The sequence below is a fragment of the Phoenix dactylifera genome, chromosome 14 (genome assembly GCF_009389715.1).
Source record: "Phoenix dactylifera cultivar Barhee BC4 chromosome 14, palm_55x_up_171113_PBpolish2nd_filt_p, whole genome shotgun sequence".
Classification (NCBI taxonomy): domain Eukaryota; kingdom Viridiplantae; phylum Streptophyta; class Magnoliopsida; order Arecales; family Arecaceae; genus Phoenix; species Phoenix dactylifera.
The window spans coordinates 10891039-10916494 of NC_052405.1; the positions used below are offsets into that span (position 1 = coordinate 10891039).

The 25456-nt window shown below is 36.6% G+C and overlaps 1 protein-coding gene across 7 annotated transcripts; it reads left to right on the forward strand.

Annotated features, from left to right (window-relative positions):
• Positions 1 to 374: 374 nt before the first annotated feature.
• LOC103715167 (glutamine-dependent NAD(+) synthetase) lies at positions 375 to 25364 on the forward strand. 7 transcript variants are annotated; one of them, XR_605341.4, is made up of 16 exons: positions 375 to 600; positions 3135 to 3346; positions 5627 to 5932; positions 7030 to 7253; positions 8643 to 8746; positions 10526 to 10660; positions 11690 to 11858; positions 14703 to 14838; positions 15495 to 15633; positions 19661 to 19837; positions 20214 to 20381; positions 20773 to 20868; positions 21387 to 21515; positions 21624 to 21892; positions 22120 to 22203; positions 22394 to 22783. XR_605341.4 is itself a non-coding variant. In XM_008802729.4 (15 exons), the coding sequence occupies exons 2-14, from the start codon at positions 3153 to 3155 to the stop codon at positions 21852 to 21854; spliced, it is 2208 nt and encodes a 735-aa protein (XP_008800951.2). In that variant the 5' UTR covers positions 375 to 600; positions 3135 to 3152; the 3' UTR covers positions 21855 to 21892; positions 25059 to 25364. The 7 variants fall into 7 exon arrangements, 6 of the variants coding, with proteins under 6 accessions (XP_008800951.2, XP_008800960.2, XP_038989585.1 ...); XM_008802729.4 differs by lacking the exons at positions 22120 to 22203; positions 22394 to 22783 and adding an exon at positions 25059 to 25364; XM_008802738.4 differs by lacking the exons at positions 22120 to 22203; positions 22394 to 22783 and adding an exon at positions 22892 to 23144.
• The last annotated feature ends 92 nt before the right edge of the window (positions 25365 to 25456 follow it).

Below are 25456 nucleotides of genomic sequence, written 5' to 3' on the forward strand. Positions count from 1 at the left end.
CCAAAAATAATCCGCACCATACCATACGGACACTGTACTAATATAGTACCGGTATGTAGTTCGATATCGAGACGACGAATCTTGATCCAAACTGTATTATTATTTTAAAAACTTAAATTTTCTTACAAAATCTATAATTAAACAGATTTTTTATACAAAATCTACAAAATTAATTGCCCTTTGCTTTTGCATGAATGGAGGGAAGGAGACCAGCCCATTAGTCACGTTTTCCCCCACAATTTCCTCAACAGTGAGGACGCACCAATCAAACGGTCCACGTTTGATTCATCACACGGAACTATTCCTGTATTCCCCCGTCAACCACGGTAGGACCCTTCTTCCCCTCCAAGACGGTAGCCAAGAAGAGCGAGACATACTCCCTCTCCCTCTCGTTACATAAATCCACTCGCTTCCCCTCTCCTCTAATCTCCGTCTTCTTTTCTTCCATCCTCTCCTCCTTCGCCAATCCATTCTGATCCAGAAATCGTATCGCAAGGATATTCGAAGCTAAATTCGATCGCGTTGTCGATGCTGTTCTTTCGGAGACGTTTGATCCACTGAATCGAAGTAGAACAGTCGGGAAGCAGCAAAGCTCGTCCGGTGAGGTTTTTGCTGTGGCTTCTTTCAATCTTAACTCGTTTCAATTATATTTGGTTGCAATAGTTTGATTTGTTTTGTTTGCGTTGGATTTGGATAGCAAATGGATGCTCAAACCTATCGCAAAAAAAAAAAAATCAAAATGATCCCCGGTGCAGCATTCATAAGTAATTTTTTTCACTTTGCTCTTCGAACTGAAGTAGAATTCATGATACATGATTCATGACAAAAGTTACATAAATTTATCAAGATATTTGGATCTTTGTTTCTGACCATTTACAAGATCGCTTCTCTTTCTTCTGTCTCTGAATGCTGTTTTGCTTTTTTTTTTTTTTTTTGAAGAAGGAGAATCTGAATGTCATATAACAAGTTGGCTACCATGGAGAAAGCCTCCAGTAGTATTTTTATAGTAAGTTTTAACAAGTCCATGGACAAGCTCGCCTGGGTGATTGAGGCAACGCCGGAATCCGGTGGCCATCCGTCTAAAGGTCGGTAGTATGTCCACCGACTTTGCCTTCGTTAGGGTTGCGCGTGAGTCGGTGCTGGTTCTGAGAAGACCAGTCGCGCTTTTTATTATTCTTTGGGTGATCGCAGGATTCTGCGAGTTTAAAAACGGCATCTATGCGGCCGCCGCACAGCGGCCATGAAAACTCGGACTTTATATCATTCGTTCTCTCTCCCTCCTCTCCATTTGAAGACTTCTGAGAATTCCGAAGTTTCCGCTCGCTTTTCTTTCTTTCTTTCTGACCCATAGAATTCTCCACCGGACTTGGCGGTATGAATTCCTCTTTCCTTCCCAACTCGCACGCATCTTTTTCTTTCTTTTTTTTGTTTAATTTTATTATAAATACAGACGAATGTTTGATTAGTTGGTTGCCTCTGATTGATGATTCGAGAAACATTGAGGAATCTTCATTTAGTGTTGATAAATGAATCAGTTTTTTTTTTCTTTCTATGATCGGGAGTTTTTCTTTGTTCGAGATTTCTTTTTCAGCTTATATAATGTCCAGGATCGAAGAAGTAAATAAACGAGCCAATGGGCGAAGGCCGTCGAACTGATCCGTTTTCACTTTTGAACTCGCTCCTTCCGCTCTACTTCTAATTCTATCTAACCGATCGACGCTGGGAAGGGGACGCCTGTACTAAATTGCAACAGGATCTAGCTAAGAAAGGGCGGGTTACGTCGGTGGGTTCCAGTTCAAGAGAACCCCATCACCTTGCAGTTTTGATCTCTCAAATAAACATGGCAAATCTTTACCCGATAGTTTATCCCAAACTATGAAAGCCCCAGCCCAAAGAAGGTCTCCGCCCAAACTCCGTGTCTACAGTGAATCGCAGCCGCAGAGCCAGAGCAACGGCTATCTCGACAAGACATGGGAAGATGAGGGTGTCCGGAGTCGCCGTCTGCGGGCTGCCCCTCCCAATCCCATCGCCCACGCCCCATGGAAGCTATAAACCTACGGTCCTACGCCTCTGACAGCCTGGCTCCTCTGGGCTCTGCCGCTCTGGCTCTACGCATCTACCTCAGGTCCTCAGTACCTCTTCAGTCTTCAGCAGTTCAACTCTTCTGCAAGACTGCATCTTCCTCCTTTCCTTTCCTCCTCATCGACATCGTCCTCAGTCCTCCTCTTCTGCTTTGCTTCACCGTGCCGCCGTGCCAGCCGCCGGGGTTCCAACTTACAAAGAGTACCACCGACCGCGCCCCCCCCCCCTCCGCCTGCAGGCTGCAGCCAAGAAAGGCTTCTTCCGTCGCATCCCGCCGGCTGCCGCTTTTCCTCCCTGCCAATCTTGGCGTCGGAGGTCTACCTTCCTCTTTTCAGTTTTCATGTCCTTCTTTACCCTTTTGTTCTTCAATCTTCATCCATTTTCTTGATCTTTTTCTCCTTTTAGTTTTATATTAAATGATCTGGGCGTTTTCAACGCATCTTATACGGGTTTTGTTTGTGACTTTGATCCATGCGATGATGCGAAAAGTGGGAGCTTTAATCCCTAGTATTAGGTTACCCTGATCTCTGATTTGCATTAGGATCTTGTTAGGGCCTTAGGGGAGGAAGTATTTATCCTTTCTTTCTAATTATTTGCCGTTTAGAACTCCATGATACTGTTTGTGATTTGATTATTTATCAATCTCTGAAGCTCTGATTATGATTTGGGTTTATTTATCAATCTCTGAAGCTCTATCTTCTAAAATTGTATGAGAAATTGTTCTTGCACTTGAAATCAGATCTCTGGAGCTCTGTTATCAATCTCAGAAGCTCTGTTTTCTAAAATTGTATGAGAAACCAACTCCTCTGTTTGCGTTAAATATTTTCATATGTAAGTAACTAAAATTAGATCCAAACTATAATTTTTGTACATATGTAAAAATGTCATCTGATCCCTCTTTGGTGTTCATGTTCCTTATTAGCATGTGGTGATGACATAACGTATTGGTTTGTCCATTTAATAAGCTGTAGAAATTAAGGGTAGGTGATTATAAAAATCGTAGTATATTTGAGAATATGGGAATATGATGTTTTGTTTCTTTTTTTTTTCAGGGGAGATAAGGATCAAGGATGAGGTTGTTGAACGTGGCGACTTGCAATTTGAACCAATGGGCTATGGATTTTGACACCAATCTGCGGAATATCAAGGAATCGATCTTCCGGGCAAAGGAGGCAGGAGCTGCAATTAGAATGGGTCCGGAGCTTGAGATTACTGGTTATGGTTGTGAAGATCATTTTCTCGAGCAAGATACTGTGATGCATTCGTGAGTTTTCTATTAACTAGGATGCTCTATTTTGCTTATTTCTTATTTTTTGCTCTATACTCTCTCTCTTTTTTCTGCTGTATTTTTAAACTGTGGAAAGGAAGGAAACTACAAATTCATCAGTATTAGGAATATATGTCTATAAATAAAATTGGGAAGATAGAAAGAGAGCATGGGCAAAATGCAAAACAAAGGAACTTTCAAAATAACTTGATTATATAAATTGCAAAAAATTAAATCATAGATTATCATACACTAGAAAATAGTTAATGTCAAGATCAAATATATTTGATATGTAATCTGCAACAAAATAATATTGAAATTTAAAGGATCTTTAATAGGCTAGTGACAAAACTTTCTACAAAACGTTGTGACTCGTTTGAGTTTCATTCAATTTAATATAAGATATTATCAATTTTCTGCCAAACTTAAGTCAATTTTAAATTATGACCCAAATTTACCCTCTACCAAACCTCCATTCAAGGTTCGCCGTATTGCCTTGAACCGTCCGGGCCGGGGTGTACCGAGCTATACTGATAGTAGATTGGGATAGTTCCGCCCCCATGTTCGAGATACTTACGAGGGTGGGGGAGAGAGAGAATGGGAGAGATGAAAAGAGAGAGAGAGAGGAGGGAGGGAGAGAAAGGAAGGGAGAAGGCCGGTGGAGGGTCAGAGAGGGGAGCGGAGGAAAGGCTCTACCCTCTGTTTTTCTGTTTCGTTTGAAATAGAGATTCCAAAGGAAGTCCTTTTTTTATTTTGAAAAACTTAAGTGAAGTCGGCAAAGAGGTTTCCAACTTCGCTTAATTTTTGGCCTTTTTCTATTTTGAAAAATCAAGTGAAGTGGGTAACGGGTTGCTAACTTCACTTAATTTTTTAAAGATAAAAAAGGGGCCTTCTTCGGAACCCTTGTTTCAAACAAAACATGGGAACTGGAGGGTGGGGCATTTCCTCCGCCATTTCACGCCCCTCCGCCGACCTTCTCCCTCTCTTTCCCTCCCTTCCTCCATCTCCCTCTCCCTCACTCTCCCTCTCCCTCTCCATCTCTCTTGCTTTTCCTCTCTACCATTCTACCTCTTCCTTGCCTTCCCCAACTCTGTTGTATCGGTATGGAATGCCACGGTATTGTACTGAATTGTGCTGTTGGGCAATCAGTATGGACTTCGGTACCGGCACAACAATCCTTGCCTCTTTGGTCTATATATATTTTTGAAGTCTGTGGGAGTGTGCTTCTTGGTTGCATGATCTTAAAACTTTTTAACAATCATGGCTGGTGATGCTCTATGTTAATTGGCCTTCTTATGCTTCTTCCCAAAGTTGCATTGGTCAGCAACTCAACACCACTCAACAGCATTCATGAACAGTTGGTGTCGCATGAGAGCTGTTTATGAAACATTTTTTATATCCATAAACTGTCCCTGTGCAAATGAAAAGATTTTTTTGTAAGTGTTAATTCTTTCTTTTTACCCCTAACTTGATGAGATGTTTTGGACGATCAATTGACCAATTTTATTAGGATTTAGGATCAAGATAGATCATATCATACTTACAGTCCAAGCCCGAGCTCTACACAAGGCATTTTGGGGAATGACCCAAAGCTTGACTTGTTGCAAAGCGACTTTCCTGGCTGTTTTAGAACATTGATAGAAAGTGAATCAGAAAGCATATGGACCTCACACGAGGGATCAAAAAGAAGATATGCTCTCCAGTGTTCGTAGGTCTTTACCTTCATATTTTTTGTCTTCTTGTGGCCTATCTTTAGCATTGAATTTCAATTTCTGGTATTGATTCATAAATTTTCATAAAACTAGGAAATGAGATACTTCTAATTTCTTAAAAATTTAAGCTAAGTAGACAGAAAGCCCCAAGTGATCTAAGGTCTTGTCACTTACTTTGTTTATGTAATACTTTAGCCATAATCATTGTTTATACTTGCTCCACTATCCCATATAGAGAGTTAAGCCCATTAATCTTTACATGTTCTTTCCCATTCTTTGAAAAAATAGCTTCAACTTCACTTACTAAACCCATCATCTAGTATAATTCTGCTGCAAGACTTGCTGGCTGGTAATCTCAAATACATGTAAGCCTAGATTCTAGCTGAGACACTTTATATTTTTGTGTCGAACTCTTGTCATTTCTTGACTGATACATTGCAATTTTCATATCATAATGTATGGCTAACCTTATATCTTACATCATGAATTTTTCTATTAAGTGGCCTTACTCCTTAGTGTGGTGATTATTTCGTTGGCCTAACACAACTTCAACATTTTTCGACAGTTGGGAATGTTTGAAGGATATCTTGTCAGGTGATTGGACCGAGGACATATTATGCAGCATAGGAATGCCTATTATTCATGAAAGTGTGCGGTACAACTGCCAGGTTTTCTGTTTGAACCGAAGGATAGTTATGATCCGCCCAAAGATGTGCCTTGCAAATGATGGAAACTACAGGGAATTCAGATGGTTCTCAGCCTGGACATTTAAAGACAAGCTTATTGATTTCCAACTCCCAATTGACATTGCTGAGGCTATATCACAAAACTCCGTACCCTTTGGTTATGGATATATTCAGCTTCTGGATGCGTAGGCACTAAGTATTTAACTAATATATGTGGTAGTTTGGTAACAGATCTTATATGCTTCATTTATTTCCTGCTGCATTCTCTTGGAAAATGGAAAAAATAGCTTTTAAAATGGAACATGATTAAAACTGTCTTTGATATAAGTGTTATTGTCTCGATCATAAAGTCCATAATGGTTCCGACATGACTTACGAGTGAATTTTTTTGGGTTTTCAGGTTCTGTTCTGACTCAACTCTTTGACTTTAGTTTGTGCCTTAAAAAGATGGCTGTGCTTCTATACATCAAGCCATGCCTTCTTCTCTTTTCAGATAGACCCATCCCATGTCTGGTTGCTCTATGGTTGGATGAGTTCAAAACCTAACCTATGACCTCTAATGTAGGTCACATTTGTTGAGAACTAGCCCTTATAGATTTTATGGGGGGGGTCTTCATGTGTAAAGTTGCTTTTAGGATTTTGACATCAAATCTTGAGGGCTGTTGTCAGGTTCAGTGGCTTGTCAAATTAAAGTCGAGGGAAAATTAGTATTAAGATATACTAGGCCCTTCAACAAACAATTTATGCTTGGTATAGATTATATTTAGTACTCTTCTTCATGGTTGTTATTAACCTTTATTTTGGCACTGAGACTGTGTACTTTCTGCCTTACCTTGTAACCTATGCTTTTCCCGTACTTCATGCCTTACCTTGTGATTGCCCAAAGAGGACTCTCTAGAAAGGAGCATCCACTAAAAGGATTTTCTGTTGGGACATGATCCATTTTATACAACCTGGAATGATTCTTAGCCTCCTTCATTTTATCCATAATTTAGAACCTCAAAAACCAAATCGATTTTTTTGCATTGCTAAAATTGCTCCATCGCTTTACCTTGTTCGAATTTGTAATACCGATCTACGACTTCATGTTATGAAAGGCACAAGGTAGCTTGACTCGTACCAGTTTAATTTATTAATGTTGTTTCAATCTATTGTGCGCTATCATTTAACTAATATATAGTGTTTTATATGTAAATAGTAAATGGAGATTAAAAGTAGCTCGCCATGGCCTTTAAACATCTTCATGAAGTCATTTTCTAAGTTATATCCTTTTTATTGTCAGATCTGTTGCTGCTGAAACATGTGAAGAGCTCTTTACTGCTGACGCTCCTCGCATTGCACTAGCATTAAATGGTGTTGAGGTCTTTATGAATGCAAGTGGAAGCCACCACCAGCTAAGAAAGCTTAATCTACGGCTTGATGCAATAAAAAATGCAACCCGTTTCTGTGGAGGTGTTTACATGTACAGTAATCACCAGGGATGTGATGGTGGCCGCCTTTACTATGGTGTGTAATTTTTTGTTTTTGATTGATAGAGGTTTATTTAGTTTTACATTCTTTTCATGATTTCCTGTTATTACTGCATGCTCACAGAACATTATGTTCAAGAATTTTCGAGCTTATATTGTTTTTTTTTTGTTGGCCCCATTTTTTCTTTATTAGATTAAAATGTTTACATTTCCTGTAAATTATACTTTACCATCCTATATTAAAATATTATTTGTACCAATAATCAAGTACAATTATTTTCTTTTTTGTGGGGTAATATTGCTTTCCTAACAAATATGGATAATGCCCTAATCTCTAGTTCTCAAATATATTAGTGTAGACATAAGGAAAAAGTAAAAATCCACACAAGTCTAGAGACATTGCTGTTTTACATTTAGAATGGCTTTACCAGTGCTTGCATAGTAATGATCATTGCTCATGTGAGCCATTTGGTCTGCATGATTGCACCCATACTTATGTAGTGCAATCTCCACGACTGGAGTGGATCTGTCCAGTTTTCACCAGAACTGAAGAGGATCCAAACCAGATTTTGCTCCTTAAAGCCAATTGATATGAAGAATAGTCCCTTTGCTTCCTGTTAACAGTAGGTGGTTAGTAAGGATCAGCAACCGTTAACCCTAACATGTTGGAATTTTGCCATCCATTAGTGCTTAAAGTGGCATGCCATGCACTTACATGAAAGAGAGGGAAAAGGTATGACATGATGTAAACTATGCCATGTAAAAAGTCCGAATTGAATTCATAGAGGGAACAAATTACTGATGCATTTACAGCTTTCTGAAGCTGATGGTTCAAGGGTATTCTTCATTGGCATTATGCAAGTTAAACACAGTTTAACATTGGCATGTTTTCTTTATGGAAGTTTTTCATATAAAGCTTAGTATCTAGATTGGTAGGGCTTGCTGTTGTTATTCAACCCTTATTATAGAATATGGGAGAAACCAAAAGGGAAAAGAAAATTGCGAATGGTAGGTGGTGCAGAACCCATTCAAAGGTGTTCTTCCTGATGTGGCTAAAACTTTTGAGTTTTGATATTAAAGTAAGGATTATGTTCCCTTGGAAGCATCTATAAATTTGAATTAATTGATGTTGAGCCTTGCATCATCAAGTGAGCAACTTAAAGTTTCCATTTTTTTTCTAACTTCATGCAAACTGTCAAAAATTTGGGCTTATCTGTAAAATCTAGTAGCAGTTTTAATATCAGAGAAGAAATTAAATTCTTGAAGTAGGATGCATTTCTGATTTGATAATCCAATTGTGTACCCTCTTCACATAAAGCAAAGAATAATTTTTGCCTTAATTTATTATGTTCATCTAGTTATTGGCTGGTGTCTGCTACAGAATGCTCAGGTCCAGCAGAGTTATTGTAATGTTTTTTTTGGACAGATGGGTGTTCTTGCATTGCTGTGAATGGAGATGTGGTAGCTCAAGGATCTCAATTTTCCTTGAAAGATGTTGAAGTTTTGACTGCCCAAGTAGATCTAGATGCGGTAATTTATATACTCTTGATTCTGTCTGTGTATTTTGTGTTGCACTATTTCGACACCGGAATTGGTGCAAAACCTTGCTAGAAGCTAGATCTAAATCATGCATGTTTCTTGCATATAAACCATTATAAACCTAAAATGAACATTTCCATTTATATTAGTGTTGTTCATAGAAAGTAAAAGGTAATATGAATTTGTGCAAGCGCATGGGAAATTTGTTTATCTTGCTTTTATTTAAATATTTTTGAAGGGCGAGGAGATATTAATTTGGGCATAGGTACTAGTGGTCAGTGCTGAAACCTACCTGTCATCGGTACTTACAGGTCTCAAAATAAACATTAGAAAAGATAAAATGTTTAACTTTATTAAGTTTCTTTACGTCCTGATTTAAGATGCCAAAATATCTGAATATTGATCATTTCGTAAAGATTAGTTTAAAGTTATTATTTACATATTAAATATCAGTATATACATTTTTCTTTGTGAGGATTTTGCTGATTGTTCTAAATATACTGGGTTTTTGTTTGTTTGCTTGCCAAGTGATTTGCTTAGCACAAGTAGCCTAACAGCTTGACATCTCAACTTTTTCTCCTGGCCTCTCTTTTACTTTCTTTTTTTTTTTTTACTTAAAAAAAAACCGTGTGCACTGTTTCATAAAAATTGAGGACTGAATTATTGGCTAAATCTGTATTGTTGATGATATGGTGTGCTCAAGTGCTGTAGCTTAGGCAGTTGACAGCATTATAATATATATGATAAGTTTTTCCAAAGCTAAATCTTTGATTGCATCTATTATCATAGGCATTTAGTTCCAAACAGCAATCAGATCTCACCAAGTCATGTCTCAAACTTCGGTTTTCATTTTCAAGGGATGCTTTCATCCTATTTATCTTTTTCTCTCTTTCTATGAATGTTAGGACTCAAGAAATTAGCTCTATATAGAGAATGATCTGCTACTTCCTTCATGTTTATAGATAACTGTCACTGAAATTTTAAAGCCCTATATGGTTGTGGAATCATTTAGCCAACATAAATGGGCTAAACTATCCCTAGCCCACTTTAACCCAGAGTAAACTATTTCTCCCTACAGTGGAAGAGTTTACTTGCGGTAAAAGGAAAAATATGGTGCCATAATGTTTTCGATAGACCTATTCTAATGCTGAAAAAATGTGGCTTCTTAAAGGATGTTTGGCAAGAATAGCTGGAACAAACAGGTTAAAGCACATTAAAGGTGTTTCTGCAACCAAACTAGGCATAATGGAATAAGGGTGGATAGTGCTTAGGACATACATCACATGCCAATTACCTGTTTGTACTCTCATGTGTAGTTGTCAACAAGAATTTTCAGTTTTATTTTGAGCCCTTTGCTAACTCAAGTCACTGTTTTTTAAAGTTGTGTATCAGTTATTGAACTGTTCATTTCAGACCATAATCCTCTGTCCAGGTAATGCTCATGCTTTTGCAGATGTCACTTCTTGAAGGTTTCAGAACTTCTAGCTCATAACTATTAGCCCTCTCATCCTTTGTTGAATATAATATGGGTATCTTATTTTTTGCAAGTCATTTGCTTCTAGCTGGGTTATGTGATATCACTTTTAAGAGGCCTAGTTGTCTTATCTCATGCAAAGTTGAAAAGTTTAGAGCATTTATTTACATACTTACATATAAGCATCATTGATAACCTTATATAGGCATCACTGATGACTTTGTAAAGAAATAAATCATGCTTTGTGCTTCTTTTGTTCTGTCTTCCAATTTTTCACAACCTTTCATGGGAAGCAGGTTTCTAGTTATCGAGGATCGATTAGTAGTCTTAGAGAGCAAGCAAGCCACAAAGAAAAGGTTCCATCAGTGAAGGCACCCTATAAACTTTGTCAATCATTTAAGCTTGGAATGTTTCCTACTAGTCCAGTGGAGGTTAGCTTTAGTTTCCTCTAAATTTTGATTCTATTTATATGCTGTGAGATTTATTTTATTTTAACAAACATTGTCTGCTTGACATGCCTCTGTGAGATGGTCCCAGTTTTTTTTTCATTTAAAAATGTAGTAAATATTGAGCTTTAGCTATTGGTGTCTTCTTATGTATATTAATTTGACTTGTGGATTATCTTTTAGTACTTTAGTTGTGATGCTCCTAACTTTGACAGAAAATTCCAAAAGCAACCACCATTCAGTATACACACAGATGCAAGAAAAATAAATATGCAAGTCTGTAGAAGATTTTATGTAGTAGAAAGCCAAAAGGTGCGACTGCGACTAATGTTTGAACTGGTTAAAATAACAACACAAATGAGAGATTAAGCTGTAAATTCACTATTAAATGGTTTTCAACTCATTGCCACCATTTATTAGGTCAAATCATAAACTTGAGGTTGATTGCAAGCGTATACATAATTTTAACCAAGCATAAAGAATAAAAATTGTTACACACATCTGGATGGTCTTGTCTGTACAATCTCTGGCCCTCCATTTGTATAGTTTTTAACTTAATATAGTCATTAACTGATTCAGTCTCTAGTTAATTGTAAGAAAAAATTGTATTTTATATTTTCTTAGACCTTGCCATGTTGACTTGGTGGCGCTGCAAAGTGAAAAGTCACCACAACATTTGTAGGGCAATAAGTATAATCATCCTCACTGCTACTAATGTTTTACATGTTAATGTGAAGTAAGAGATACCAGTCCCAACATCCTTATACACATGAAACTTATGGTTGGCAATTTGAGTTTCGAACTTCACAGGGTTGCTGTGGTAGCTAAACTGGCTATAAACATCCAAACTATTTGTGGTGGTGCTTTCAGAAATCTTTTAATGTTAGACAACTGCTGTCTGCACTTGTGTACTGCTTTGCTTGTTCTTATGGCAACTTTATTAATATGTTAAGTTGTTAACTGTCATGTGTATGGTTTGCTGATTTATTTATGTTGAGTATTTGTTATGTGCAGGTTATGTATCACTGTCCTGAAGAAGAGATTGCATTTGGACCTAGTTGTTGGCTATGGGATTATGTACGAAGAAGTGGAGCATCTGGGTTTTTGCTTCCTCTTTCTGGTGGCGCAGATAGTTCTTCTGTTGCAGCAATTATTGGCTGCATGTGCCAACTCGTAATAAAAGGTCGGTTCTGCAAAATATGGGACCTCTTTCAGAATTTCTTTTGTCTTGTTTTTGATTTTTTTTAAAAAATCAAGGAGCAATAATTAGGCAGTCTAAAGTGCCAAATGTCAGATTTCTATCTTTAAAATCATCATTGGATGGTCTTGATAGATTCAAATGCACTTGCCAGTATGTCACTAGGCAGCAATAGCCCAAGTGCAGACAACCTTCCTACGAATCTCCATGAAGTTTAAAGAAAATGTTTTATTCATAGGCCTCTTAGGATCTCCTGAACCTTGAATCATCAGTTGGGACCACTAGATAGCCTGTATGAGAGCTAAATTCACAAGAACACACATATTGCTTTCTAGTTACTCATGGAAGACTCATTCTGTATCTATAAAACAAGCAACTGCATGTTAATTTTCACTGAATCCATCTCGACTTTTCTCTTCTACATGGTGACACATCTTTCAATAGAAAGAAATCAAACTTCCGCTGATTCTTGAAATCCATTTCAGTCAATTGGACTAGAACCAAATCCCAGCCTTTATGTAGGTATACTGCACAGGCGCACAGCTATTCTCATGAATCTCATTGGCAAACCCATTCCCATTGCTTTCACTTGAATGCCAGCAACCCTTTCAAATTCTAACCTTCACATGTTTCATTTTAGTCCAAATTCCAAACTACTTATGATGGTCCACCATGTCCTGACCATCTCAACACCAAGCAACTTTACAGTAAATATTTTCTTTCTTCCTCGATATAACTTATAATGGTCCTACAAAGTTATTACTTCTAATGCATAATTTACTCAGCCCCCTGCAAAGTGATTACTTCTCATAAATATAACTTCACACAGCCCCTTGGCTTTTTAATACATAAATTCTGATACAATATCTCTAGCCTATACCTGAGAAACACATGTACTTTCACATGTACATGGTAGACAAGTTATATCTTGCTTAACAGTTATTCCAGAATAACCAACTATAGTTCTCATTGCTCAAAGCTAAGCCCCATCATCCATGACCAGTGGCAACCTCCTGTTGGGTGATGCCTATGCTTTATTATGCCTTGGCCCAAGAAATCCAGCATTCCAGTCCTATCCTATTACAGCATCTAAAGCACCTATTCCCCTTGAATCAGATCTCATTCTATGTTATTTAGTTTTTTTATTACAAAGAGCCCATGTTAAGCCAAACATAAAAGCCTGTCTCTAAAATGCCAACAAATCGACCAGTAGTGTACCTAGTGGTGAAGTGGGATTATATAATACATCATATAAAACCCAAAGTGGCTTGTTTCTGAAGCTAAGCTAATTGAATGTCCAAGCCAAGGATTCATGTGTTGGTGCATTCTACCAGTATCATACCATTTCGATGAGACAATGGTACCCAAGACGCTAGTTTGCTCATGAACTAGGATTCTGGACCATCCCGATTAGTACCAAGCAGTATGGACCAGGATGGTCATCTCCTGACACTTGGAACAGCCTGGCATCTCAGGACAACTTTCTTATATATTTTTCCTCTTCATTCTTGTTAATGGTTGTTCTGCACCATTATGGGCACCAATACCAAGAGGTCCAGGACTTTGATCCTTGGTCCAAGCCTTATCACCATAGCAAATGACATGCTCCAATCACCCATGCTGACCATTTACAATGAATTAATCTATCAATCCCAACATTGCATCCCCATGAAACTAAATCTGCACCCTATATATTATTGACCAGTATTCTCCACTCCAAACTCACATGGCTTCTCCTCCAATCATTTAGTGCCCCTTAAACAAAGACAATTAGGTAGCCATACAAATGAATTCTATTTCTGGTCTGAAACTCCTCCATAATTTATTCACTATGCATATGAAATTTATATTAGCCATTAGCCACAAGGCATCCTTTTTCTCTAGCAAATCTTAGAACATAGATTTCCTATTCTTTTTTGAAAATCTGTCATTATTGTCATTGTTACAAATATTTTGAAGACCTTGCCAGATCATTATCTGTGGATATATCCACCAACTTGCCAATATGGGTTCCCTATTGATCAAAAAATAACTCAGATGATGCCATCAGCTTTATGGTGAATACCACAATCTCATCCTTACCTCCTACCTTTTGCCCATTCATTTTTCCCTTGCCTTCTTTTTAATCACGGCCATATTCTTTGATGTGTCTCAACTTATTTGTTCTCCTTATGCATTATCACATGATTGTTATCAGGTTTCTTAGAAACCACTTTTGTACTTCCTAGCATTCGTCTTAGATGTTTGACATTTTATTGCAATAAAAATAGTCAGTCTACCCTATTAAACTGTATCAATGGTCAATTTTTCTTTTTTAATATTTTTTCTCTCCTTTTGAACATTAACACAAACTGGGATGATAAACTCAACTCTTTGCAACTCTTTTTTGGTGGGGGGAAATTAATGGACTGGTGATCACCACGAAAAAGAATTTTCGAGCTGGTTTGCACTTATAATATGATGCATTGCCAATTTACTAGGTTGACCTGTTGTTGATTATAGATGGCAAGCAGATGTAATATTCCATCAAATATATTAAAATTGCCCTTCAAGCAAACTTGTGTTCACATGTGAAACTAAGGTTTGCCGTACTGGTTGGTACAGTTTGGTACCAGTACTAAAATGGTATGTGTATACTGTACTGTTCCAACACTCAGTACGTCAAATCTTACTGTACCGTATCATGTACCGATACTGTGGTAGGATGGTACCGATATGAGGTCCAATATTGAGATGGCGGACCTTGTGTAAAACTCTTTTTTTCCACCATTCTTAGATTATTTTTCATTACCAAATCTCTTATAACATTTAATTGCCAAACACGTGCAGATATTGAAAATGGAGATGAACAAGTAAAAGCTGATGCACTACGGATTGGCCAATACAAAAATGGAGAGTTCCCAACTGACAGCAAAGAATTTGCCAGGCGAATATTTTACACCGTTTATATGGGAACTGAAAATAGGTAGATAACTGGAAGCAGAGCAAGAAACTTTATTATGAATCACATCTCGTGAATGTATCCATCAACTTCTTTTGATAGGAAATATCTGGAAAAGGTGTATACATCGTTACTGGCCAATTTCTTTTTAGGTGCTATCTTATATTTTAATGCTATCTGCTAATGGATTGACCTAATCAAATGTTTCATGAACTTTTCCTCAATTTTTTTTTCTATTGAAACTTGAAAGTGAATGCTGTCACCATCTATATTTATATGAATTCTATAGTTTATATTCATTCAATGAACAAAAGGTTCGACAATTAATATCCTGCACATCTGTTCCTTATTGAGATGGTACTGCAACATCGGTGAAGTTTGACTTGGCCATATGAAGTTGATTCTTTAAAGTGGGAATTTATGATTGCTTTGAATTTTCTTATAGTAGATAATAATTAATCTAATCTGTAAATTACTATTGAGAAATTTTATGAATTCTTTGCTGGCTTTCTTCACATGAACTGAGTAAGCTGCCTATTTTCTATATCCATGTCTGCATGTAAGACAAACTTATGCTCTGGCTGCCTTACTATATTTGGTAACATCTGTTTTTGTTGTACCTTTGCAGTTCTGAGGATACTACTATATTTGGTGACATCTGTTTTGTTGTACCTTTGCAGTTCTGAGGATACTAGATCACGTGCTAAGAAGCTAGCGGAGGAGATTGGTTCATGGCACTTAGATGTGCCTATAGATAGTGTTGTTTCTGCTTTGCTTTCTTTATTCCAAACACTAACAGGGAAGCGCCCACGTTACAAGGTAATTAGGTGGTAATCTGTGTTTATGTAACTTTTGTAGATGCATAGTTATGGGCATAAGATATTTGCACAAACAAATGTATCAGAACTGCAGTTTTACCACTCCATGTGATGCTCACAGGTGCAGGTGGTCCATTAAAATTATATGAGATAACTTTACCATCCTATAAAAATTATACGAGATAACTTTACTCCGAGTTTCTGCAAGAATAGATCTATTAAATACAAAACACATGTTTGCATTCAGAATAGTCACATATGTAAAGTTGATATCACACGAGTCTAGGGAAAAAAGCATAAAACAAACAGGAAAATATAAATTGGTTTCTTTGTCGTGTAAGTCAGAGCTTTTGCAACTAAAATAACTCTTTAAGAAAAGTTTATTCTTTTGATTCTCTGGTACTAAATAAAGAAGACAAGAGAAAAGGATTCCACTGCAAATGGAAGTCTCTTCGACACCAATTTCTCAGAAATTCTAGTTAGAATTCCGCATCTGAAGGATCCTAATTAGCTCAAACTAGTGCTGTATGGATTTCATATTACACCATATTCTTCCATATCAGCAGGTCATTGATCAATTATGGCTTCAAATTGAATCCAGTCTGATTCTTCACTCAGTCATTGTGTTGTTCTCAGATACTATACACCGTACAGAAGCTTCAGAAGAAACAGAAGCCTATATGATCATGATCTTTATACAGTGTGTGGAGATTACAGTCATGAGTCTGGTTATCAAATGCAAATCTTGATGTTGAACCCTTGAATATTGCATAAATGGTGCAAGATATGACTGAAACATTAAAACACACTACTGCAACCGCCTCTGTATCAGCGTACAATAATAAATCATGCAGTTTGATTCTTCGCCAAGTCTAGTTTGGAGTAGAGCTGATCACGGACCGGGCCTTAAGCCTAAACTTTATTCATTTTTAATCAGGCTTTAGGCCGGGCCTATTTAAAATTTGACCTTTCTTTGCCCAAGCCCGGCCCATGATCAGCTCTAGTTGGGAGATAGTTTAGTTCATAGCTGTTTTGCAAATTGAACTCTGGAAGAAAAGTTTGTTCCAGGCTATCAATTTTGTTCTGTCTCAAGGAACCCAAACTCATTTTATTTACTATTATTTTTCTTAATTCATTGATTGATTGAGGTAGTTTGTATGCCACTTTTTTAAGAGTTCATGAAAAGGTGTGATCGCCAAACTTATGTTGCTCCAATCGGCATAAGACCAAAATTTTTTATTGCACACTCATTAGGTTGTGTTCAAGCAGTTCTGGAAAAATATTTATTCTACTTATATTTCAAAAGATCACTGCAAGTTACAGGTCGTTAGACCCATTATTTTTCAATCATGTAATAATTTGTCTGAGACCAACAATTGCCTTAATTCGCAAGATGTTCTTTTCTGCATCATCAATAATAGTATAGTAAATAACTAATATGCAACAAAATTTGTGTTATTTCTACTCAGTCTAACTTCTTAGTGCTTTTTTTTATGGGACATTGTGAATGTCCTCCTATGTCTGTTTAGTACAATAAATTCTAATTCTTTTTTGAACATGTTCCCAGAACTCTTCGTAGAGAATGAGCCTTGGCACAATTATAAGGTTGCTCCATTATGACCTTAGAGGTCAAAGGTTCAAAGTACCAAAACAACCTCTCCACATGCAGGAGTAAGGTTGTGTACATCCGACCCTCCATATACCCCATAATTATAGGAGCGATGTGCACTAGTCAGTCTTTAATTTGGTTATTATAATGTTATTTAGGGACTTGTAAATGCCTTAGTTCAAGTTCCTTTTCAACTTCCTAGAACTAGGGAGCTCCAAAACCTAAGAAATTGTTCAAGGAAATTGGCATAGACTTGCTATTCCTCGAGCACAATGTGTGGCAATTAGAAGCTTTACTTGCCTACACTTGCCTCTAAGTTAGCCTATGAAGCTAGCACCACAAGCTGTAATAGTTAGAATGCTAGGAAAAGCACACAAAAGAGAGTTTGAGTAAATGGAAAGTTGGAGGCCTCCCCTTTTATAGGCGCTGCTATGTACAATGAATGGCTATAATTATGCATGAATATCACAAATCTAATGGTCCGAATCATTCTAGATCACTTTCTAGAACTTTCCCACCTCCGACAAGAAAGGCCTAGAAACATACCAGAAAATAAAATTGAGAAGCGAGAATAGCCTTATGTTTTTAGATCACGTATGAAAGGATGGAGAGCCTTAGTTGGGGAAGTTTTTGTCAACCAAGTGTGACAATTCTCTTTCTTCCATGTCAAAGTCTCAAAGATAGCATGAGATTTGGGGTGTGTTGCAAATACATGGTTCTGTAGTGAGAATGGAGACTACGAGCATATAGAGAGAACAAGAATGTAACCAAATTTTGGTCATGCCACAAATTAACTAAAAAGGAATGGCTACTCTTTGGTGGTCCCAACTCCCAAGAACGAGCAACAAGGAAAAAGGACTTCGTGTTATTTGCAAGTGGTTGCCTGAATCTCATCTAACTATTTTGTTGGAGATCTGCGTAGGAAGTGAAGACCTCCAATCTAAGAAAGCTTATATCACGTGTCTCTTAACAAATCTTGAAAAATGATTAAGTTCTAGTATTTCCCATCAGTCCTATCACTAGAGGGTGAATAAAATGAATGATTCTCATGATCTCTACATGTACTATCATTGACCAGGGGAGAATGGATGAGATATGTTCATGTGAAGAGTCGAGATTTAGGGGTGCAAGAAGAAGATTTAATAGAAGCGAGCATGAAAATCTGAAAGAGAATATGTGCTGTGCACTCCCACTGCAATACAGTGGAGTTGTACCCAACCCCACCAGGCCACCACCAATTCCTTGGCTAAAGGATGAGGATATGTGTGTTTTAACTTAGAAGGTACTCTGCGATAAGAAATCTATTTGAGAAGTTAGTTGCCTAGTGCCATGTCTATTTAGAGACGTAATGTTTAGTCATGTGCATAGATTTTGTGGTAACACCTCCAATATTGCTTCCCATGTTAAGTCATGCATGTTTCTATTATCAGTTTTAACTCATTTGCCACTTAAAAGTGTGGAGTGGCAGTATTGCCATGGTGGGACCAAATGTGCTATTCTTAGACATGGCTGACTATAACATTACAAGATCATTGTAGAAGGCGAGAGGTGGACATTCCTTGGTTCACCATTTGTGCCTTGTAGAAAATCAATAATATGGCTGTGGGCTCAAGGTTTTAAAAATTATGAGCTGTATGATATACTTCATGCATAATGACAACGTGACTTTTCCCCACAGTCCTTGAATGCCCTGGTCAGGACTTCTGGTTTCAATCTGTCTCAATGATGTGTTTTAACATGTGAAGGCCATGGCCAGATTGCCCCTTAAGCCTCTGCCAGGACTTTGTTAAACTTGCTTCACTTGCTGTCATTAGTATCGTTAAAATTAGATTTTAGATTGAATCCTTGCATTTCATCTTAGGTTGTAACTAATGATAGTTGCAGATGCTGCACTCTGTTAGGTCACAACTTTTGTATGTTATTTGCATTTATTCTTTATTTCTATTATTAGGCAAATCATGCTTCAAAAAGGCTGACTAAACATGTGTACCAAGAGATATTTAGCTGGTTGCCTGTCCTTTTTCTTTATCCTAAGCATGTGGATTTTAAGCCTTGGTGTCCTAGTAATTCTTGATTCTCATGATCTTGAAAGGAGCTTTCTGATTACTGTTATATTCTCATGATCTTGAAAGGATGTATTGCAAATGTTGGTTATCAAGTTAAAAAGAAAGTGTTGCTGCATGTCAAGTTTACAACCTTATGTGTAGCTTGTCATGCAAACACGATAGTTTGGTCATAATTTTATTGGTTACCAAGTGCTGCTGCCCCAAATCCATGGCCTACTAATCGCTGCCATATAATTGTTAGTGTATAGCTCTTCCAAGAACATGGCATTATTTGCCTTAAGCTTGATTGTTTCATAATTGCAAAGTGCAGATCAACATTTAGTATATAACAGTACAACCATTCTGCTATGCAGGTTGATGGAGGATCAAATGCAGAGAATCTAGGGTTACAAAACATTCAAGCTCGAGTTAGAATGGTGCTAGCCTTTATGCTAGCATCTCTTATGCCATGGGTTCACAATAAGTCTGGATTTTACCTTGTATTAGGCAGCTCTAATGTGGATGAAGGACTACGCGGTTACTTAACCAAGGTAAAAGCTGAAATCCTATTTACAAAATGCATAGAAATGTCCATTTTTTCGCTATTAAGTCATCATGAATATGTATTTGTTTAGAATTTTATGAACTGATGACTCCAGTCACAACAACTTGAAAGTATAAGATGCATTGCAATATTGGAAGAGTAAAACCAATTTTAGTTTTCATTTTCTAGAAAATGCAGTGCTACACTTGAACTATTTTCTTTATGGTATACTATAGTTATTCCCTCTGGGGAATCTATTATTTAAACTCATCAAACACATACTTCTCAAATGAGTGCATTTGGCCTTGATCCTAACTATCATAGTGGCTTGATTTGTTCGGTAGTAAAAAAAAGGGGTACCAATATATTTGCGTATTTTGCAGTATGATTGCAGTTCAGCAGATATAAATCCCATCGGAAGTGTGAGTAAGCAGGATCTTCGGTCTTTTCTACGCTGGGCTGCAATTCATCTCAAGTATCCTTCTTTGGCAGAAGTTGAAGCAGCTCCTCCAACTGCAGAGCTGGAACCAATACGTTCAAACTATAATCAGGTATTGATATTTAATCACAAATTAAAATTCATTAGGGCATATTTGTGAAATGTAAAATCTTTATCTAGATCTAAGGTGAGATTCTCCCATGGTGACCTTCATATTGATGGATTTTACAGGGCCAATGATTGTGAATACAGTAACTTGATAGTTTGGTTTGTTTTTCAGATGCAGATTTTGGATTAGATTCTACAAATCAATATCTTGTGTTCTTTTATGCTGATAACTTCATGTGATGTTGGCATGGTTGAATTTTTCTATAGGTTTTCTAATAAATGCCAAACATACAGAAAACATGAGGATGGTCATAATCTTAGTTCATATTTTGCTTACGTCATTATTGGACTGACCTCATAAATCTGAGTTTTTAATGTATGTCTCTGCAAATCAGTTGGATGAAGTGGACATGGGGATGACATATGAGGAATTGTCAATTTATGGAAGGCTGAGGAAGATTTTCCGTTGTGGTCCTGTGTCGATGTTTCAGGTCAGTCCCCCAAACCTTTTATTTGAAACTTGAGTTCATAAAGATTCATTTGGCCTGAACAACAATAACGATAATGACAATGCCGACAGCAACAAACGCAACAGGAGTCGGCTTTTCATAGTGTTGTTTTAATCAGGGATTTCTCTGAAACAAATTAACGCAACAGGTGGTCAGCCCACAGTTTCGCCTCACCTGTCGCTGTTTAATGAATGATGGAGGCGTTATAAACATAAGGAATCTGATTTAAGCAGCCCTAATTTTATTATTTATAATCTGTAATAGCTTGAGTGAGTAAGTAAATATCTGTTATTTTGTGATTTTATAGCAAAATGTTCCCCTTGTTTGTTAACCATGGCTTCTGAATGCTAGAGTTTTGAAAACTAGAACCTGCAAGCTTGCTTCATTGCTCAAAATGCATAACAACTCATCTGAGATTGCTGTTTTTTCTGGTTAGGATCTGAGATTGCTATTCATTTTATACCTCTTCTTCTTTGTCTTGTATGTTTCAAATGTCATAGAATCTCTGTCACAAGTGGTGTGGGAGATTAGCACCATCAGAGGTAGCAGATAAAGTGAAACACTTCTTCAAATATTATTCAATCAATCGGCACAAGATGACTGTCTTGACGCCTTCATATCATGCTGAGGTATTTTTTTATCCTTCCCCACTATGCACAAAATGAAATCTCCATCAGATTTCTTGGCAGAAGTCCTGCAGGGTATAATTATATTGAGAAAATGCCCAATGATTGTAGAGCTATTCACCAGAAGACAACAGATTCGATCTTCGCCAGTTCCTATATAACTCAAGATGGCCTTATCAATTCCGCAAGATTGATGAACTTGTCCAAGAGATGGATGGAGATTACAAAGCTGGTAATCTTCCAGAACTCCTGAGACAGGAAGATTCAGATATTGTCTCAGGCCAGGGGAGTGGCATGGGAGTAGTGGCTGCAGGATCTGGCAATCCAAATGCTGGCCGTTAGTAATGAATAAGATAGGAATGAATGCAGCTGGCTAGCAGGTTAGTCTTCTGCTTATCCCTACATGATTTTTTTTTTTTAAATGATCATCTAATTGTGTTCTTGCATACTTTATATTGTTTATTTCTTCTGTAAGTGTTCGCCTAAACTTTAGGCAATTCATGTCATCTAGATGATTTGAATTGCCGAGTTTAAAACTTAAAGACATGTTTGACTTGTGCCTTTGACAACTCCCTTAGATTTTCTAGTACTATGGAATTTTTCTCAGATATTTCCTGACAAGAACAAAGTTTTGGGCTGCACAAGTGGAAAAGTATTTTAATAGCTAGGATTTCAGCCTGAATGTCTGACGGTAAGGAAGCTAGCTCCAAAATAAAATTCTTTCAATACTACAATAAAAATATCTTCAAGGCTGGGAACTGTTGGATGTTCACATATCACACCAGGCCTTCCCAATCTCATTCCTGTTCAAGGCCTGTTAAAATAAGTCCCATGTAAGTAGTTTGTTAATTGTAACCATAAGCATATATAAAGTTTTGCAGAGCTTTATGCCTGATGCCATACGTACTTATTCAAAGGACGTTATGTCAAGCATTTTTTGGGGGGTTTACTTGTGTTGTGCAAGATCTGTTGAGCCATGGGAAAGTTGAGTCGCATGGGAAATGGTGATCATTTACAAAATTAGTTCACTTGCCATGATTTCAAATTGTATGTGACATAGGATGAAGACGTGCAGGCGCGTTACATCGTCAGATTTCCAACAAGCAGGATGAGACTGATTGGAGATGTGATTATATTGATGAAAGATTCCACTCCATATCTACATAATAAACCTATTATATTTGCATAATTGTTGGCAATACTTCGGTCAAGTCATTCTATACATAACTAAATAATAATAATTGTTTTAGAAGTGGTACTAATTCTTTATAGACTGCTTTGTTGTGTCCTGGAAGTAACTTATTTTTGAATGGTTTTTTTATGTGGGTCGAGAAGGTGGCTATCAAGCAATATTATTTATATTTTTCCCCGCATTGTAGGGGGTTGGCTTATGTGGGTCGAGAAGGTGGTCAGTCGTGCTGTCCCAGCTAAGGCTCCAATGACCTCCTATAATACAATTATTTATGTTATATTAGATTATTTTTGCAGCTGTCATGGATTGGGTTTTTTTGGGGGTATAGATTGGATGCAGATTGAATACCAGCAATATCTATATTTGTATTCATATTTTTTTCAATGAGTATATATATAGATTTGATATTAAAATTAGTATCCATATGCTCTAAATGAATTTAGAAATAAAGTAGATACCAAGCAAATCAATATTTATTCCAAATGGCCACGGAAACAAGCTAAATATCAGTTGTATTTATATTTCTTCTATTTGAATATGGATATGAGTTGGATATTATCTAGATATAAATTAATTTTTTTTGCATAATTCAATAATAAAAACTAACATTATCATAATGATAAAGTGAGGATCCGTACGGGCATGTGTTTAGTTCCACATCAGTTATTTGTCAAGAAGATTTTGGATACTTATATTGCACTAAAGAATCCAAAAAATATTTTCCGACTAGCCATTTTGGGTGAGGTTCCGGGTTGTAATAAATAGTATCAGAGCGAACTCGGTTCATAGCCTATGTGAACTAGGAGACACTGCAGCAAGGGTTTATGAAGGCTGATCACGGGCCTATCGTGGTGCTTGTGATTAAATTTAAATAGATTTGAACCTTTAGTCTGACGAGGACGTCAGGCTTGAATAGAAGGAGTATGTAAGGATTTGTGTAGGCGTGTGTTTAGTCTCACATTAGTTATTCGCCGAGAAGATCTTAGGTACTTATACAGGACTAAAGAACTCAAAAAATACCGTCTTGCTATCCATTTTGGGTGAGATTCTGGGTTGTAACAAATAAAAGAAAATAAAATTTATTATCTGGATCATATGCTGCACATGAGTAATGAAAGATATAAGGCATAGTAATTCGATGTGCATTAAGACTGACCTGGTGAAAGCTAAGGGTCATGGTCTGATCGGACTTGTATTAAATATTTAAAAATAAAAATTATTTAAAAAAATACATATAATACAAAATATTAATATTTTTTTATATCATATACCATAATACTCTTCAGCTGTAGCATAAATAGAAAAATCTTCATAAATTATCTATTTTAGAAATCTTGTAAGAAAATTTTTATATAAATATAGGAATACATAAAAGTTGTTTATAATTTTAATTTTAAAATAAAATTTAAAAATATCATAAAGAATAAAAAAATATTTATTTTTAATTTTTATCAAAGAGAAAACAATTTATCTTTTATAAAAATAATGATTAAAACATAAAATATTATAATGTAAGTTAGTGGACTATTAAATCATGTTAATATATATGAATAAGTAAAATAAACTCTTACATAAAACAGAAATGAATATGGTAACTTGGTAGTTAAATGCTTGTCATCCAAGTAAAAGGTCACTACATGGAGTCAAGAGATTACTAGCTCAATGGTGACAATTTTTCTGTATGTTTTGATATTGAAAATCAGATTTTTGAGATTATCAAACGGAGGGCGCGCGCCCTGTAGTTTTGAAGCAGGGGCGGACACTTTTGTTCTCTAAAAGCGAAGACTCTGATGGGCTCAGCTCAAGTTGCTGTCAGGAACAAAGTACTCGCAACAAACTGGCTTTGATGATTCAGTCGAATTGGATAGTCCAGCCTTTTCTTTTCTCCCTTTTCCGCTCTGTGGAACTAGTTATGCGAATATTTTTTTCCAGGTTGTTGATGGAACCTGGCTTTAATCTTTTAAGGGTTTATTTAGAGATTTTTTAAGAGCCAAAAATCTTTTAATTCAAAGTCAGATCTAGATGTGATTGGATGTGATTGGATACCAAACTTTCACATCTGATCAGAATCTGATACAAAAATTGATAATCAGATTTTCATCCGTCTAGATTTAGAAATCTATCAAATTCTGAATTTGGATTCGGATCCGGATCCATAAGATATGTAAGTAGATATCCAAGTTCGTGTCTAGATCGTGTGGCATAGAATTTTTATCCAAATCTAACCTTAACCGGATGCAGAAACGAATATCTTGAATTTTGTCCGAGCCGTTTTTAGCTTTACTATTGCTAGCCATTTCTGAATGTGCATATTAGATGACATGGGTTTGATTCTATTCTCACTGCAATTTCAGGTGGACTCGCTCTCGGAAGGAGAAACAAATAAAGAACAAAAGTAAACTTGCAGTAGTATGGATGATCAGAGATGAAAGTGGATCGAATAATATCTATCTAAATCTATTTTTATATTCGAATCTATTTAAATATGGATAGAAATTTGAACATCCAACTAATATATATATATATATATATATAGTATCCGTATTAATCAAAAAAAAATGGATATGTATATGAATAGACAATTATCTGATCCATATCCGAATATCCGGTTCTATTTGTAGACATAAATAATTATATTAATATATTGTTAACTTGACTTATCATCTACTTAGTGCTACCTTTGATTATATGGCCATAAAGTTTAATTATCCAACTTATATTCACATTTTCGGTATCCAAATTGTATTGGTAT